This window comes from Pelecanus crispus, chromosome 7, assembly GCF_030463565.1.
Source record: "Pelecanus crispus isolate bPelCri1 chromosome 7, bPelCri1.pri, whole genome shotgun sequence".
NCBI lineage: Eukaryota > Metazoa > Chordata > Aves > Pelecaniformes > Pelecanidae > Pelecanus > Pelecanus crispus.
In genome coordinates this window covers 1,031,227-1,049,419 of record NC_134649.1, presented here as the reverse complement: position 1 = coordinate 1,049,419, position 18,193 = coordinate 1,031,227, and the positions used below count along the sequence as shown (strand labels likewise).

At 40.3% G+C, this 18,193-nt stretch overlaps 1 protein-coding gene across 3 annotated transcripts in view; it reads right to left on the bottom strand.

The window, feature by feature from the left end:
• Positions 1 to 5,946: 5,946 nt before the first annotated feature.
• The window catches only part of CTDSPL2 (CTD small phosphatase like 2), a 46,854-nt gene continuing 34,607 nt past the window's right edge, over positions 5,947 to 18,193 (bottom strand). For all 3 annotated transcript variants that reach the window (XM_075714032.1, XM_075714029.1, XM_075714031.1), the window contains exons 9-13: positions 13,450 to 13,512; positions 13,275 to 13,354; positions 10,792 to 10,918; positions 9,811 to 9,906; positions 5,947 to 9,270 (exon numbers count right to left, since the gene is read on the bottom strand). In XM_075714032.1, the coding sequence (XP_075570147.1) occupies positions 9,205 to 9,270; positions 9,811 to 9,906; positions 10,792 to 10,918; positions 13,275 to 13,354; positions 13,450 to 13,512 (432 nt within the window). In that variant the 3' untranslated portion in view covers positions 5,947 to 9,204. The remainder of the gene's footprint in view (positions 9,271 to 9,810; positions 9,907 to 10,791; positions 10,919 to 13,274; positions 13,355 to 13,449; positions 13,513 to 18,193) is intronic.

Genomic DNA, 18,193 nt, shown 5'->3' with positions numbered 1-18,193 from the left:
CTCTGGGCAGCCTGTTCCCATGCTTGACCGCTCTTTCCGTAAATAAATTTCTCCTAGTATCCAATCTAAATGGCTACTTACTGGTTATTTAATGGATATTTATTAGATATTTATTAGATATCCAGTCTTCTATGTGACTGTAACCATGCCTGTACTCGGCCCATGCTACTACTTCAAATCACAGGTAAGGTTAAAGCAGTAACGTTTCGTACCTGCGTAGCCACTCCGTGCAAGGAAGCCGGTGGCTTTCAGACGCTCTTTTCACACCACTGTTGCACAGAGCTCAGGGAGCCAGCCCCAAACCTGGAAACTGTCCTTCCTCCCCAGTGAAGACAAAACCTGGGGCCGTCCGGGCTGACTCCTCACACCCTCTGCACATGGCAGAGCTTTAACGTAAGTAGACGTAACACCACAAAAAAACGGCATTAGCTTCGAGGAACTAGCCTCGCACAGGGTGAACTTGGCCGGCTGACACTGCAGCGGCCGTCCCCCCTTCTGTTCTGGTCTGCTTGGGCTTCATCTTCTGCTACTGCAGACAGGCTGGTCTGCGACGGTAAAAGGAACACAAAGTGTCATTCAGAAACTCGGTTTCCAGGTATAGATTCTTGAAAATACGTAAGAAACGGACACAAAAATGGAATATAAAGGCATAGGAAAAAGGGGGAAATAGCTTAAGATTTTTTTAAAAAAAGGAGAAAATCCCGTTAAAGTATGTATCAGGGACTTAATCTAGGAGTTACCCTCATATCTGGTCCGTATTTATTCCCTCATCTTTGCTGCCATGTCTCCTTTTCTCCGTAGGGAAGAAAAAGCGAGAAGCGCACTCTTCTGAAGATCCTTTACCCATTAAAAATATTAATGCACGACTCAAATGGAGCAAAAGGCAAAGGCTAGGAAAACACCCCAACTGCTGACCGCTAAACTGCCTTAGCTGACTTGCCTTCAGCTGACTCAGGTTCTTCTTTTCCATTTGTAAAATGTGTGAGTTAAACGCTCGCTGCTTTTCAGTCAGTCCAGAACTGCTTGATTCTATGAACGTGGCTCTTTTAAAGTATGCTGGAATCTGTTATTTAATAATGTTTAGCAGCAACAACATGAAGATTAGTACCATCCCATTAAGGTACCTTGACAGCGCTCGACTTGCTGAGGGACTCGCACGCACTACCTTAGGAGCCCTGTTGTGCCATCTTGGATGTCTTCTTCCCAGAAGCACCGTGCTTCTGTCGCGACACTGAAATCGTTTCTAATTGGTAGATACGCTGGAGACCGGACAAGAAGCAAGAGCCACAAATCCACACGTTCCAGCTCGCAAGGCCTGTGCCCACCTGAACGCTGCTCTGCCTTCAGCTGTTTTCACTCCAGAGGACTTCGGGAGCGGGATGGGGAAAAGTTCACCCTCCAGTACCATTATCTGAACATCTCTCACACTGACTGGACTCGTCGGCAGATAATCTAAATCAAATTGTAGTAACATACGTTACCGCACTGGCAGAAGGTGCAGCCTAATAGAGTTAGGTGAGAAGACACCAGATCTGATTCTCAATGTGTTGTTGAGTAAAGTACCGGTGACACGGCAGTACGTTTCTCCGGGTGTCCAGCAAAAGCGACGGATGAAGTTGGTCAAACTCCCAGGTGAGGACACCCGTCCACCGCCGCTGCAGTAACCCAGCCGGCAGCGTGGGGGAGGCTTTCAGGCTGGCTGCATTCGGGCGCCTTTTACAGTCCTGCTGGAAACGCGTTAGGCAAGTAATTTAATGGAATGATGATACGGCTGAGTGGGAGAGAGAAGAAAAGAAAAAACAGTTGAAGTCGGATGCCTGAATGTTGCAGTAACGTGTCTCCTTATCCCCTCAATAGTAGGATAAGCTGATAGTAAGGTAGGTTATGACTTAGTCCTATTTCCTAGCTTTCGGGTTCGTGATCAGCCAGGATGAAACATGGGCGAACAGCTGCAGTAGAGCTACTAGCAATAGTCTCGCAGCCAGAACGCGCTTTCACAATTCACGCCCATGATGCTGTTTAGGGTGTGAGTTTTTAGCTCAGATCCCCGCGGGATCGTGGCCACCAGAGGAGTACAGGCGAGTCCTTTACTAAAAACTTCAAACGCAGCAACTGACCCTAACCAAACGGAGCAGAAGCGTAAAGATCACCTACAAGAATCAAGGGTCCACCAACGCAACCCTCGGTCCTCAGTCTGCAGACAGGCGCGAGGGACGGGAAGGCTGTAGCCTGAGCTGTCAGCCAGCCCCAGGACGCAAACCCAGCTGCAAGCCGTCACTCCTCAACCTCCTCCCCACCGACCCCAGGGAATGTTTTATTTTGAAACTCTCAGGCCCATCTGGTCTCTTGAGATGGCTCTGCCCATGAGACCAAGGGGGAGAGACCTCGGTGGCTCCAGAGCTCGGAGTCGGTCAGAGGTAGGCAGACCCCTGTCAAAAACCCGACGGTGTTTGATGCTCTGCACCGTTCGGGTGTTCCTGATGGAGCAGGTTAGAAGTGGAGGACACCTTTGTCTCGGGATTAAACATCAAAGCCATGATGTGCCTGGGGCCTGCAGACCAGGCCCTCCTGAGCGTCCTCGGTGGTACATTTCCTTCCTCCTTGTCAAATAACGTCAAATACATAAAAGCTGGAAACATTCACTTCATCCGGTTTACTTCACTGCCACCTCCCACTCTGTGAGAATCTGAGCGATTAAGTGGAAAAGGAGGATATACTTTGCCCGAATATAATAAATTTAGAAGAACATGTGTCTTTCAAGTAACAAGTAGAATGATATACGATACGATGATGTACGTTAGCTAGAAAAAAAATATTACTTCCAAATTCATCATCCTTTTTTTGTTGTTGTTACCCATTTACCAGGCAATATAAATAACAACAGAGACATAACTATGGAGTTATATCCTCACCAAGTCTAAACAGAGTTTCACAAGCTGAGTACGCTGTGAGGATAATCACGAAACTGCCAAGAACTGCGCAATGACTGGGAACATAATTATGAAAATATTATGTATTTACAGAACACGTTTAAAGTAATTTAAACATTTGGATTAAAACAGTTAAGTATTATTCACATTGTATAGATGAGGAAATTAAGGCACAAAGGGAAAAAAAACCCTGCTCAGCACAGCTCTGAGTCAGAGGAACTACTACCTTCTAGGAAACCCAAGAGTTCTCATTCTGGAGAAGTCTAAAGGTTTCTGCTTAGGAAGGGAAACAAATAAAAATGAGACACATCGGGCTTTGTGGTCATTTTACAAAAGATATCCACTGGAATATGTACCACATATTGAAAATCAGACTCAAAGCAAGACCATCTTAAAAGAATCCGCTGTGACAATTTCAGTACATAAACCGCATCTATTTTTTGTCTTGTTTGGCCTCCAGTGTCCTTAGCTTTTAAAACACCCCCCCACACACTTCTTTTCCTTCCATTTTAAAGGCTGAAAGCTGACATGAGAAATGTCCTGCTTTACAGAAAGCAGTGTCTTCCATGAAGAATGATATCAGCTAAAAATCATGAAAACGGTAGCCAGAGCATAAATATTTAATATAAATCTTTATGATTCTATATACTAGAAATGATTGCAGAAGAAACACAAATCTGTAGAACGTGAGTTCTCTTCCAATTGTATTTTACAAGATTCAGCCTATCAGTACAATGACATTTTTGCAAGTATAAAAAAAAAAATAAAGCAAAACAGTATTACATTACACCGTCAAGACAACCAAAATAGTGATGCGCTCCACAAAATCTATACAAGTTAATCCTTAGCAGACCATCCTTGCTTGCTTCCAAACAAAAACACTTGCTGCCAATGTTTTGGGGGTTTTTGTTTTGTTTTTGGTTTTTTTTTACAAAATTATGACTACTAGCTAAGACAATGATGCACCTATGCTACTTCTCATCAGCCATTTATCAACTTGTTTAGGATTTGATTTAAGTATCAAGAACCCAAGATGCAGATCTGAAGTGACGTGGGTTTGGTCAGATCAGATCTTTGAGAACAGTCCTTTAGCGTCTTCAAGATACACAATGACACCGCTCTCCAGCTGAACGGGTGTAGTGCGACAATTCGTTTTCCCAAAAAACTGTCTTCCCGTGAACCTTCACTCAGCTTCCACTCCGCAGCAGCTTTAACTGATCTGAGCCCCGGAGCCCTCGGTGCCACAATCCCACTTTCTCCTCTTCCTTTCTCCTATCACGGTTATTTTTCGGCTGGATCAGCTCCCGGCACAGGCTTACCACGCGGCTGCCCGAGCAGCAGAAGGAAGCGGGTAACACACGCGACCCAGGGAGGGAAGGAAAAGCAGGAGAGAAAGCCTCCCAGCATGCCGTCAGCCCAGGCTGCTGGGGAGCTCCGCTGCAATCCCAACTTTGTACTATTCACAGAATGGATTTTAAAGTCCCTTTTAACTCCAATCCTCAAAACAATCTTTTTGCCTGAAGATGCCGACGAAACACCTGTGATGGCTTACTTCTCCCAGAAAGAGGCATTTGTCTTCTAAAAACGAAGACATTTACTTCACTCTCAGGAGGTAGCGTTGCCTGCGTGACTGCGATTGCTTTGCTGCTGCTTGTATCGGTCTTTGATAACGAGTTTAAAGACGTTTAATGGCATGGAACATGGAACTGGCATGGCTGCAGATCAAAGGTACCATCTGTCGTCTTTGCCACATAGATCCATCAAAGTCCTTTCACCAGAAAAATACTGCCTATTTAACTCAACGCTCTACTTACAGTGGAAGACATTTTAATACAAGAGTGATACGTTTCTCTTGGCACTTGCTGGAACAACCTTCTCCAACTGAGCTGATACCATACCGGTAGATATTGTCATTTTTTTAATTTTTTAAATTGACAATAGGTTGTGAATGTTTACTTTCTGGCCTTGACTTCTTGAAGTCTATGAAGTTCTAACTTAGCTATCTGTACTAGATTCATTTCAACTATGCAAGCATTCATTTTACACTGAAATTCTAGCTTTGCAAAGGTGCGCTCTCCAAGTCCGTCAAGTGGAACATAATGGGAGCACTGCACGGCGAGGGGACGGAAGAAGGCACGGTTAACTTTTCAAATTCCCCACGCTCAGGCGTCCTCAGCGCTACTGCAGTCCTCACTCAGAAGCAAGAGGAATGACAGCCAGGGTCACACGACTGGTTCCGTAGCCACAATTCCCTGCGACACGGGCATCTTATCGCAGGCAGGGGCTTGCCTTGGTTTTTGTATAAATTGTGAAGTTATGAATCTCATCATCTCCTTTAATATGCTAACGATACGCGGTTGATTCAAATTTGTTTAGACAAAGAAGAATAAAGGGTGTGAGTTGCAATGCAATGCTATAAGGAAGCCAGAACCAGGAGGAGAAATAAAGGAATATTTACTCAGTAGAGTCACAGTATTTTTGTGTTTCTGAACAGCTTTCCTTACCGAACAAACAAGCTCTACTGTTAAAGGCTGTTTCAGACTGCGGGCCCAATTAGCGTTCTGCCGGTGGCCGACGGGTTGATGAGATTTCCACCCGCTCCACCTCCTCCTCATCCACGCATTCCCGGTCCCTCTCCCCATCGGGGCTTGATGCTTTTTCAGCAGTACGACCGCCCTCGAACTCGGATGTCGGGGAGAACTGCGTTTGGGGAGCGGGGACGACGCGCTACCAGGAGGACACTTGCTTCTCGCAGCGAGTGAGAGCAAACTGCTCCAGCAGTCCTGCTGCCAGCGGCAGACTGACCCGGCACCGCTCCCTCCAGCGCTGCGTTCTGCTCTCCTTCAGCACAGCACTCGCACGCCCGATCTATTTTTGATAACGCATTTAAGTGCTTTGTTTAAAGAAGATATGTCTCCTTAGCATGCCTTTGGTTGATACCACTCGTTTTGGGAGATTTTTAATCAGGTCTTGAAACATTCAGGCTTTCCGATACATTTCGAAAGTAATGAAAAACTGTTGTTTTCCTACACAGAGGGAAGGTGAAAAGAATCAAAGGTGGAAAGGAAGCCACTAATATCGAGGCGAACGCTATTCAGCTATACAGCAACTTAAGGAAAAACAAAAGATTGAACATGTATTGCCAAAATAAGTATGAAAGACGTTATTTTGCTGTCAGAATGCACAAACCTCAAACAGAATACACATGGACATGTAAAGTTAACACACGATTACCACGATCAAGCAAAAGACCACAAATGAAATAATTAAGAACTTAGGATGTTGTGTTTTCTAAAGATACAGAAAATTGGAATAAATGATACAGCTACAAGATCAGCTGCTGACGTTGTGCAATTCTACATTCAAGACTCGAGTAACGCACGCAGTAGAGACTCCCCCGGTTATCGGTGTCAATTTTGGTGTGCCCAATCTGATCCAGACTCGTGTCAGAGAAACAGTGAAGTCTCACCCTCGAGACTAGTAAGATGAAAATAAAGCCTGATGGGTTATAACTTTGCTTCATGCAAAGAGCGCTTACGCCAGAAGCGGTTGACATTCTTAGCAACTTACATTTTGAAGAAGGTAGACTCATTCTGCAAAGAAAGTTCAGAATGATAAATACCAGACTTGCAGCACATTAAAATATTAATATTTAATACGTTTACTAAGCAGTCTCTGTTATTTTTGTGTGCATCTATGTAGAACTAAATCCCTCAATTTACATTTTGATTTCCCTCACTGATCTGATCATCACAACACAGATACAGCTGTAAAGTGCAATGTATGCTTTGGTTTCCTTAACTAAAGAAAGCACTTTTAGAATGGTTTTAGCCAAAGATGGGACCCACGTGTTTAAGGACATTATGTGAACAGGTGATCATCTCTTTTTACAGTCAGAGAAAAGCGATGAACTACTTAACAAAAAACGTTTCATTCTGGTAGACTAGTGACTTTTAAAGCAGTTCTGTGATCTCAGTTACTTGGAGAAATGTGGAAGAATTCCACATCAAACAAGGATTCACCGGTAAACTAATGAAAAGTCTCAGATTTAGATTTACATTTTAACGAACAACTAAAAAATAGCTGGCAAACCATGTAGCAATTCAAATACAAGCTGACCATTTTCAAAATCTATAAATATTTCCAGAACCATCTCATCGACATAAAAACAGGAAGGAATGGGGATGGTTACAGGGTTCACACGTCTGCGCAAAAGCATATATAAAGGTAATGTTATGTACATTTTATTTCAATAAAGACATAAGACAAACAGCGTAAAGATGCCCAGATGCCCTAGAGATAAATACATTTAAAAGATTCTCATTAAAATGAATCTGTAGTATTTCTTTCCTGCAAGCAAAATACCTTTCTTTAAATACAAAAAAAATCAGTATTCTGAATTGCAAATGTTTTCACTTTTTTGCAGAAAATCTGCCATGATGATTTTTTTTTTTTTAATGAATAAGGATTTTCCACAAAACAGGCTTGCTCTACATGCTAATTTTTTTAAACAGTTCAGTGACACAATGTGCTAGCTACATACACAACAGATAATATAGTAAGAAAACACTCAACCTGATGAAAAGTTAAAATCTTCATTAATACACTGGAAAAAGTTGACATAACTCATGCCTTTTAAAATCAAAAATACAAAAATTAAATGTTTTCCTAAAAAGATTTTCCTTATTTTAAGGACTCATTTGAAAATGAAGCTGCATGTAATTTGTACAATAAAATTGTACAAGTAAACAGGTAATATACATAAAAAATTAATTGACATACTTCTCAATTATCAGTTGTCCACCTTTAATTTCCAATACTGTACTTTCTTAACAAGCATACAAAATATCAAACTTCTCTTTAGAAAAAGTGCCGTTCTGTGACATCTTTTACACAAAAACAGTCTGAGCCTGTGGCGTGTTAATGCAGTCGAGAGGCAAAGCATCCTAACTTTTACAAATTATACCCTCCGTAAAAATCCTCCTGAAAAGGAGTTTACACACCATTATAAAAATATCGACCTCTTGGAGTAGCTGCATTAGAGACCCAAGGCTGAAAGACTATTTCCATATAGCATAGGAAACCACTATGATAGCAGGCTGACTGCGGCGGTGGCCTGGGAGTGTACTGTACCACAGGATTGTGCATAGTTACTGCCCGGTACCTTCGCTGTCACACAGAGTTTAGAACTGATTGTAACGCCGAGTGTCACAGAGGTACCACCAGCCCATGCAAAACATCTCAAAATACTGAGCCACTGTGCAGAACGCTTCAATCTTGGAGGAAACAGAAGGCAGCAGTAATTGAATCGCATCAAACCTAAGAGGTGACCAAACTAGTTCTCCTTCCAAGATCGGCACGCACAGCATAGTCTGAGGTATTCCTTGTCCATCAGTTGTTTGTGCCACTGCAAGATATTGTCTGTCCAGAGTACATGCCATCACAATGGTTTAAAATATTCTGAATATTAGTAATTCTTATATTCTTCTTATCTAGCCAGTCTCTTGATTTTTGAAAAGATTTCAACTACAGTAGAATATTACAGAAAGAAAATATAAATGCAGGGTTTTTCTTTCTAAATGAAACTTACATGGACTAAAACTAGAGAATATTTTTAAACAAATATACAGTATGCAGGCAGACGAAGCAGGAAAACGGCCATCCAACTGTTTAACAAAAAACTAAGAAAATTTGGCTATTTCCAGAAAAACTATGAAGCGCCTCAACTAAAAGGAATGCATAATGAAATTCTAATCTAATACAGGTCAAAAATGTAAAAAGGTTATAAACCTTAACAGGAAAAATAAAACAACTTTTACTGGCCATTCCTGTTGAAATGAGAATCTTAAAAGTAACAGAAAAGTGGCTACAAACCCACTTAGAGCACCGAACAGAGAGAAAATAAGAGTCCATTTTCAATCTCTGTTATATCATAAAATCCTGTGTTTCTACAGGTCAAACTGCTGGTGGCAGAAACAGAATTCTTTATAAACTGCAGATGTCCTGTACATAAAAAAATTTCATTGGAGTTGCACTAGTTCTAAAGACTTTTCTGTTCTAGCCTACCTACTGTGTGGTACTGTATTGTACTGAATGTATTTGATCTCAGATATATAAAGTCTCTTTCTGTAACCCTTGATTATTGTTGGGCACCAAAGATAAGAAAAGCAAGACGGGGTACAAAAATGCAAAATTTCAACAGTAATGGCAATGTTTTGTTTTAGTCCAAAAGGGTCCTGCATTTTCTCCCCCTTCAGTAATTAGACAAAAGGCTTTAATCTGGGGGTAGCAAGTCATGCAAGCGAAATCTGTCTCTGATGTGAGGTCGGACATCTTCGTTCTGTAGGCAGGGAGAGAAAAAAAAAAAAGGTGCCGGTTTTAGGAGAACGAACACATCTATAAATCAGGTTTTAACAGGGTCCATTTTCTAACACCGGTATTTTAATATAACAAAATATAAGCCACAAATATAGGTAATTACAAGAGACTTATAGAAATGACTACATAACATTCACAACAATTTAGGAGTAATTTATTTGCATTTTAAGAATAAAGGCACACTCACAGCCAACAATAGGCATTATTTAATCTAAATGCCTACAGATTCTCAATTTCAGTATAAATGATGTTACAATTCTCCATTTCTTGATTAAAAGCACAGTTAGAAATAATGACATTGTCTTTTACTGTGTAAAGAAGTCCTAATGCATACTTGAATTACTGCCCAGAGTATCCTTTTCAAAGAGAGACGTACATGACTTTTAGCAGTCTAAGTCTCAGTGACTCAAAAAACCTTAAAATATGTGAAAATACTTCAAAGAGCTAACTAACATTTTGGGGCGGGGGGGGTGGGGAAGAGCCAAACAAAGGAAACACTTACCAGCTCTACAAGTTTCTCCAGAAATGGAATCAATTTTAGGAGTTCGTTGTCATTTTTATCCATGAACCAGCTTTCTATAGGAATTCCATTTGAAAGCTAAAGTCACAAAAAAAAAAAAAAAAAGATAATCAACACATGATTTATACTTAATTTGTCTAAAAATATGACTTGTGAGACAGCATTTTGGGGAAAAACGTTTCCAAGCTAGAGTTTATTAATATGTATTTTTCCTCTAAAGTTTGTATTAAAATTCACTTCCAAAATATCTCCTTCCTTTGCATACATTGCTCCAAAAATTTCCACATGAAAGCTGAAATAGAACTAGCTCTAAAAGTTCTGCTGAACTGAAGAGCGTTGGTATTTTGAGAAAATTTTATGTTAAAGCACACGTGGATACGGGCTGTACGCAGCTTGTGCAAATGAGGCTCAGTCAAACAGGTTTGGGGGTTTTTTGCTCCTTTCATGCAGGTGAGACATCAGAGATCGCACTGCACTTCTGTACCTGTATCATAGGACTAACCGAAGAGTTACATACCACGCTTCTGGGAAAATCTAAATCACGGGGTATAACTTTACAACATTTAAGCATAAGCAGTTTTCACAGCTGTGTGTCATTTCAACCAGTGATTTGTTCTTAAGCATTTCACGAGCATTAAAAAACTAAATCCACAGTGAGAGTCCAAGCGGCAGACTTAGCAGACTGGTGGTTTCCTCAGAAAAGCTGAATGAGAAATAAACTGAGTGGTTACATAGTCTGTTCACAGAAGTCGTCACTTAGTTTGCACTTGATCAGCTCTTCACAAAAATAAAGAGAAAAGCAAGCAAACCTGAGTGATTTGTTACAGTTTGTTTTGTAAACTTAAATACAAACTTAATCGCCAAACGTAAATAAGAAGTTAAATCAAGATGTAGTGTTCCACCGTCTTCCTTCAGGAAGTTTTTTGCCGTACCTGCAAAGTCTGCCGACAGCAGCATCCTTACCTGATAAGCAAAGGCTTGCGGTGAATTGTCAATTATGATCGTTTTTGAAAGATCTCTACCAAGAATGTTTAAATCCTTTATGTAATTTCCTTGTACACAAACACAATGCTCACGGAAAAGTCGATGCCTGCGATTAAAGTAAAATACCAATTAATAAGACAAATTGCAATGTCTACACTACCACAGGGGAAAAGAAGAGTTAACTTTGCCAAATGGTATCCAATTTTTTTCTCTTTTGATCTACTTAGCTTCTTTTAAAGAACTGTTCCCTTTTTTCCATTCTCTTGTGAGCTTTTTACCAGTAAAATTACAAGTCAAGGTGATTTTCTATTAACCTAGTTCTGCAGGCGGTTGTTTATATTTAAACAGAAAAGCTCAACTCAGATGTAACAAATATTTCTCAGCAGGGTCTTGCTTCCTAACCATTTCTGCAGCTGGACCGACACAGGCACCCCAAATTCTCAAATGATTTTGCAAGGCCCCAAAACCAGAGATTAGTTCTGCACAGGAACCAATTTACTGGGTTTTATTATCCCTTTATTCTGTTCCAACTGTTACGGTACACGGCCTCCCTATGCCGCTGCATGCTAGAACACAAAGTATCAGAAGAAATGTTTTCTTTTTGATGTTACCTCTGTTCGCAATTAACCTATTTCAGTTATTAGAGCTTGAAAAAAAGCCTCGGGGCCAAAACATTCCATCAACTTCTTCCTTTCCAATTAGTCTACTCCCTTTTAATTTATTACAGAAGAAATACATAGTGAATGGATGGACAGACTAAAAGGACTCAGATTAAAAAAAAAAAAAAACAGGAATAAACCTGAAATTTCATGGAATGTCAACGTAATTATAGTTTAAAAATAAACTGTCATCTAGACAGATTTTGGGTTTTACACAGTTGTATCACAACGCAGTTTCCTTAAGGCTGCTTGCATTTTTAAATGAAGTTTTTTAGAAGCTGTACACAGTGTGCTTAATTTCATAAACGGGTTGTGTTCCTAATGTTGCTATGGAGGAAAACAAGCTGATGCCTCGGCAGCGAATGACTTATATATAGATTCTGAGTCACACGTGTGGAGTGCCTGACAAGTCTACCTTTAGGCTAATGTCAAAACTAATCATGCCTTGATGTCAGCTTCTCAGTGGCACATGAATCACAGCTAAATTCATGCATCACATGAATCTTTCTGCAAATTCTTAGAATACTGTTTGGCACTATATTTTATTATCTTTTTCCTGTTCCTAACGCAGTTAAAACTGCAGTCCTGAATCATACGTGTTAGGTTCTTGGAGAAAGATTTTTAATGCTACGGATGCACACTTAGACTCATCTTCTGTAAGTGCAAGTATCTTGGCTGTTCATACCTCCCGTCTGATGCGTGATTCAGCTAGGCTCAGATACTCCAATGACTGAAAGTCTCCAAAAGTCTAGTTTTGTTTGCCCGTTCCAAACGCAGCAGCAAGTAAGTTTACCAAAACCAAACTAGGATTCTGTTGTGCGTGCCACATAAAAACAAGCAGTAAGATGACTGTTCCTGGATTAAAACTAGTGAACAGTTTATCTTCACGCTCTTAAGGAAAATGAGTTGCGGTGTGCCAAGTGAAAACAATGGATGCAACCGCTGTCTCAGTCCAAATGGAAATTTTATTATGCTTGTAAACAAAATCAAGTTTTCGCTGAAGAACTTTACGATGAAATGATGCAGAGAAGAGCTTTGCCAATGATGTCCCAGGTACAGAATTTATCCAGTTCTGACTCCAATCAAGTAGAGTTCTTCCCTTATTTGGGATACCCTCGGTAGGGTGAATCCCCAAGACGACCCCTCTGTGGTTTCAACTTTCCCACGTAACAGTCCCCCTTCCAGATGAGGATAACAGAAAGAATCTCATCTGGCAGAATTTCTTTATGCCTTAAGGAACTGTTCTTCAGAAATGCCTATCACTTCCAAACAAAGCTCAGTATTGAGAAAAGAAATGAAAACCCAAAACAACTCTAACACAAAGCCCACAAACAAATTACTTTGTGATTGAGTAAGAAATAAAAACATTGCAATTGTAAAGATAATGACAGAATTCGTAATTTATAAATAATACATCAAGTTTGAATAGCTTAAAAGTAATTTCATACTCAGTTCATTTTCTTTACTCGTAATGTGTATTCCAAAGCAGCTCAAACATGGTTTTGATACCCAAGAGGTCATGTTCCGTGAGCAAGCCTAACGCGCCACAGAGAACGAATACTACGGTTTTTGGCCACAGAGGGCAACGCACAGCTGCCTGGGTTTATCTTATCACCAAGGCAATAGTTCAATCACTTTGTTTCATCTTTCCCTCACTCTTAGACCCGACAAAACCACAAAGAATCAGTTTAGTGAGACGCGCTGCAGTAACAAACATGTCATAATCACTTTCTTCATCACATTTGTTAGGAAACAGTAGTTAGCTTGCTTACAACAGGTATGTACACAATTTTCTATTTTTACCTGACCAGTTGCTTTTTAGGGTCTAGTATGTTCAATAACTTGTCTGCATACACCTTCTTAGAAGCAGTAAAAAGAATGATCTATGGATTAAAGGGGGAAAAGTAATTATTTTAGATATAAGTATGCAAATATAATTTAAAAATTAAATTCAAAGGTAATGTCTTAATTGATTTACCTCATAAATCTGAGACATACGTTCCAGGAATTCTCGGAAGAATGGCCTTAACCGGACATAAACCTGAAGCAGAGATGGACTTTATTAAAGATTCAAAACACTTCAGTTATCACCTGCACTACTAAGTATCAGTTTGTAAGGATTAGGTCAAAATGAGCATTATGAATACAGTAAACAGCAAATATTAACTTCCTACAGAATAACAACTCAATTAAAACAAGAGTCAATTGGCTTGCAGCCTAAGCAGCTATAAGTGAAAGCGTAAGATGATAAAATTAGGCTTAACAATTTTACTGGAAAATTTGATGGAATTAGAAATAATTCCAATTAAAACAGAAAAGTTGGACAATCTCTAAAGAAAAAACGAAACCTGGTGCTTTGACTGAACATTTTGAATCAGCTTTCACCAGCTGGGCAGCATCAGTTCAATTACTAGATAATATGTGCGAGCACATAAACTAATCTTCTTAATAACCTTCTTCCACTAAAAATTACACATTGAATACAGAGGTGTCAGAAGTGATTTAAAAAAAAAAAAAGAAAGAAAAAAAAAAGCTTCAGCTGTTTCCAAATTTTCATAAATACAAATTCCATTGGCACAGAACTGCACACATACATAAATTATTCCCTGTACAAAATTGCAGACTCGCAAGAAGAGATACCAAGTTGGGAGACTTCTGCACCTCTCTGATTTAACTCAAAATACAGGCTTGAGCTCACGTGGCGGCACCTGTATAAATCTGTAGCTGCTGGGCAATGGCCCAGCACCGTGGCAGATGTGAGGGCATGTATCAAGCACTATCCTATTCCTGTGGTCCTACATTCAAATTTACGTTTGAATGATGGCCTGCTGCGGTGTTTGGCACAGATCTGGACTTGACCAAAACCAACGGGGATGACACATGCTAAGGGGTGAAAATGACAGCGTTATGCTCTGCTTACCTTTCCTTTTGGTTCAGAGATTGCCCCCACAGAGAATTACAGTTTTGAGGAAAGAGTTACTAAAATATCCAGAAAGGGAAGGGAGTGTACTGAACTTCTTTTCATTTCAGCCAAGGTAATTTCAGCTTTATCGATTTTTTTTGACAGCCAGTTAGGAATAGGCTTAAATTTACCTTCAACTCACAGTAAATCTTCACAAGGGATTTATATTACTTGAACTGAATCGTATCTAATTTGGTTGGACTGGATGATCTTAAAGGTCTTTTCCAACCTAAACGATTCGATGATTCTATATGTGGACACCACCAGGTGACCAGAGGGGAAGAAAAGGGGAACAGTTTAAGCGAATACAAAACTTCATATTGTTAGCACATGCTGCAATAGATCTTAGTGCTTTAAAGGAAGCACATATTTCTAAACCAATGTGAATTTCATTATTTAGCTGAAAATTTGGTAAGGCTTTTATTTGTTTGTTTCTTAAAGTATCTGAAGTTCTGACTTAAGTTTGCAGAGTGACCAGTTACTGCAGTAGCACTTAGGTTTTCCTTCTTTTTCTAGACTAGAAGCAATCGTCAAAAGCAGACAATCTTGTCAGGCCTGGTAACAGGACCTCTGCTTCTAGTGTGTGAAGATACAGCTGTTGACTCTGCAGACAGTGTCTGCTCTCCCTCTCATCTGGCAAACCCACATCTGGGGGCAGTAAAAAAGGATCCCTCAATGGGCTATCAAGAACAGTTTGGAGAGACCACAGCCTGTGCTTGACAGGTTTCTGGGCTGCATTTAGCCAAGATAACTACTGAAAAACCAACAAGTGTGTCTTCACACTACATCTCCCAATGGCACTAAAATCTTTGTGAAAATGACGCCTCATCTTGCCATAATAAGGTAGTGAAGTTTTGCTCAAAGACTAGACGACGTGTTTACCCTACCACAAGAAAACATAATGAATTAACTCAGAGTCTCCAGGTGACCAGACCCTAAATAACGTTCAAGTTGTCTGTGATTGGAAATTCAGTGCAAATTGTTCACTCTCAACGTTTGCTCCGTACCTAGCGAGCGTATAATGCAGCCAGCAACTGCCCTAGTGGTATCCCAGAGCTTAACGGAAGGTAAGTTTTTCTTTGCAAATGCCAAAAGGATTATTCCGTCATGTCATTTTTCCTGAGTGAATATTTACTTTACTGTGACCTAAATCTTTCTCTTCAAAACTAAAAAGTAAGTCACAGAAAGGATATTAACATTTTCACTGCACACGAGGTAACAGTTGCTAATAATGGGAGGTAAAGAGGATGATATTTCATTCTAAGGTTTCTTCAAGAACTTGATTCCAAATCAACAAGCCTATTCTCTGTTACGGAAGAAGCACAGATGTCATTTCAGAAACAGTCTCCTCAACATCTCTTCTACAAACTCCCCTGGCAAACAAAGCAGTAAGCTAAGGTATCTGTTGATACTTCAACTGCTGCTGATATAAATAAAAATATTTTCTATATAATTTATTGCTCCTTTTAAATCTGCATTGAATTATATTGGTCACAATGGCCAGTTAAAAGAATTTTAAAAATCATTCAGTTAGATAAGAGAACAGTTATGGCTGCTTGGGTTCCTCATGTGTGCGCACTCTTTCTGGTTTATTTTTTAGTTTGCTTAGCCTGTGGATAATTGCAGCCTCTTTGTAATGTGTTCTCTTTTAGATCACTGCCATGCAGTTCTAAGTGTGTATCTATCTTAATATCCTTCTCTAAATTCACATGTGAATGCAAACAAGAAATCCACGGAAAAGAATTTCTTTGTAGGATATGTATTTCTAATCACAGCTTGCACACACACATATAATTTAACAATGACATCGGTGGCAGATTCACTGGTCTGTTCTTACTGGCTTGTGACACTCTGGCACAACATAAGGCAACCACATCATTACACCCAGCTATGATGAGCTGACACAGAACTCTGGGTAACCAAAGCAGAACAAAACACATGCATCATTCCGAGGAGTAGATCTAACGTGAAAGATAATTTTTGAAAATACACGTAGAGGTCTAATAATAATTTTTGCAATTTTTAATGACTGAAAGTTTGTCAACAGAGTTAGATGATATAATCTACTTCAAAGTGACTTATACTCATAAATGCATAACACACATGAAAAGCCCCCTCAAAGGTTTTTGGTGGGGTTTTTATTGTTTGTTGGTTGGGGTTTTTTTCCCCAAAAATGATCATCACATCCCATCATTTCAATGGCAACAAAATCTAAATGTGCAAAATCAGAATTGTCATTCAATGTCTTCCTTGTTCAAAATACACAGGACTTTAGTTCTTCGAAGGAGGAATTGGAAGGAAACATCATTTCTTTCATGCATTAAAAAACCCCAACAAAAGACATGTGTTCCACTTGGTGTCAAAATCTCTGAAATTACAATAACGAATTTCAATATACCTGTCACATATCTCTATACCTGATGATTCTACCATCATCTTACAAGGTGAAAACCAGAGAGGTTAGTTGACTTGCCCATGTGAAGCTGCACTTACCCGCTGCGCTTCCAAGACGAGCACTCTGCAGCATGGCAAGACCCCCCTGTCTGGCCCAGCTGCGTCCACGTACCCCACCCAACCTTGGGGCATGCCAGACACCAACACCAGGCCAAGCTGACTGCTCCCAGCCTTCCCTGCAACAGCCTTGACACGGTCTGCAGCAAGGACAGATGGCGCATGCAGACGGCCTTAGTTCAGGCTGCACGAGACACGCGGGCTGCTCGGAGCTGGTCTTGCTCCAGGCCTGGCAGCAGGCTGGACTTGCCAGGTAAACAAGCCCGACTCATTTCCGACTGGACCGTGCCTTAAGTGACTCAAGACGAAGACCATCTCGTAACCAGACAGAACTGCCTGAAGCGTAGCCGGCCACGGCTCTTCAAGGGGCAATTCTAGAGGTTCTAGTGAACTAAAATTAAGTCTTCCCAACCTAAGACCGGATTTCTTTGTGGATGCTGCCCAAGATACACTAAAGCTTCCTGGCTTTCAGATCCAAAGCTTGATGGCTCTTCTGTTATTTCTGGGACGGAGTGGAGTTCATTAGAAGGGAGAGCCAGAATTCACAAGCATTATTTGCCTCATTCTACTGCAGTAACAAAGTAAAGCACCTAAGTCGTTGGCGACAGCGAGATGGAATACATGTAACACTATATTCAATAACCTACAACTGACCTATGGAGTTCCAGAACATCTTTCAAGAATCACAAAGATCAAAGGGAATGATTCTGTGATAGATCAGTAAAGATGCATTTCAGCTGAAGGACTGAGTGAAAACATCTGCCTTTTGACTCTGACCTGCTAATGCACAGAAGGTACCCCTGGAGTGGGACAGAGGGTGAGATGATCTCATGTCTGGGACTCGAAGCCAGCAACAGAAACAAAACCTCTTTACCAAGAAAAAAACGATAAATTTCTTCGTAAGATAAGCTGCTTATCTTATTATGTAAAGTAATATGAAGAGTACAAAGTCTAAAGTCTACAGCTGAAGAGCTGAACATTTATGTTTTCCAGTCAGATGTAAGATAGCACTTAACACATAAAGCATTTAAGACAACTTCAGTTTTGCAAAGACTGTGTTTTTACTAAGTCCAGAACTGAAACACTGGCAGAGATTTTTTCAACCAAGAAAACACAAACAAATTCACTATCTCAAAAGCCTGATGTAAGTAAGCCCAACTGTACCCATTTCACAGATTACTTTTTTATTTTTTATTTTTAAACAGAAATCAGTAAGCGACTCATCCAAGGTTCAAAAAAACCCTCTGTG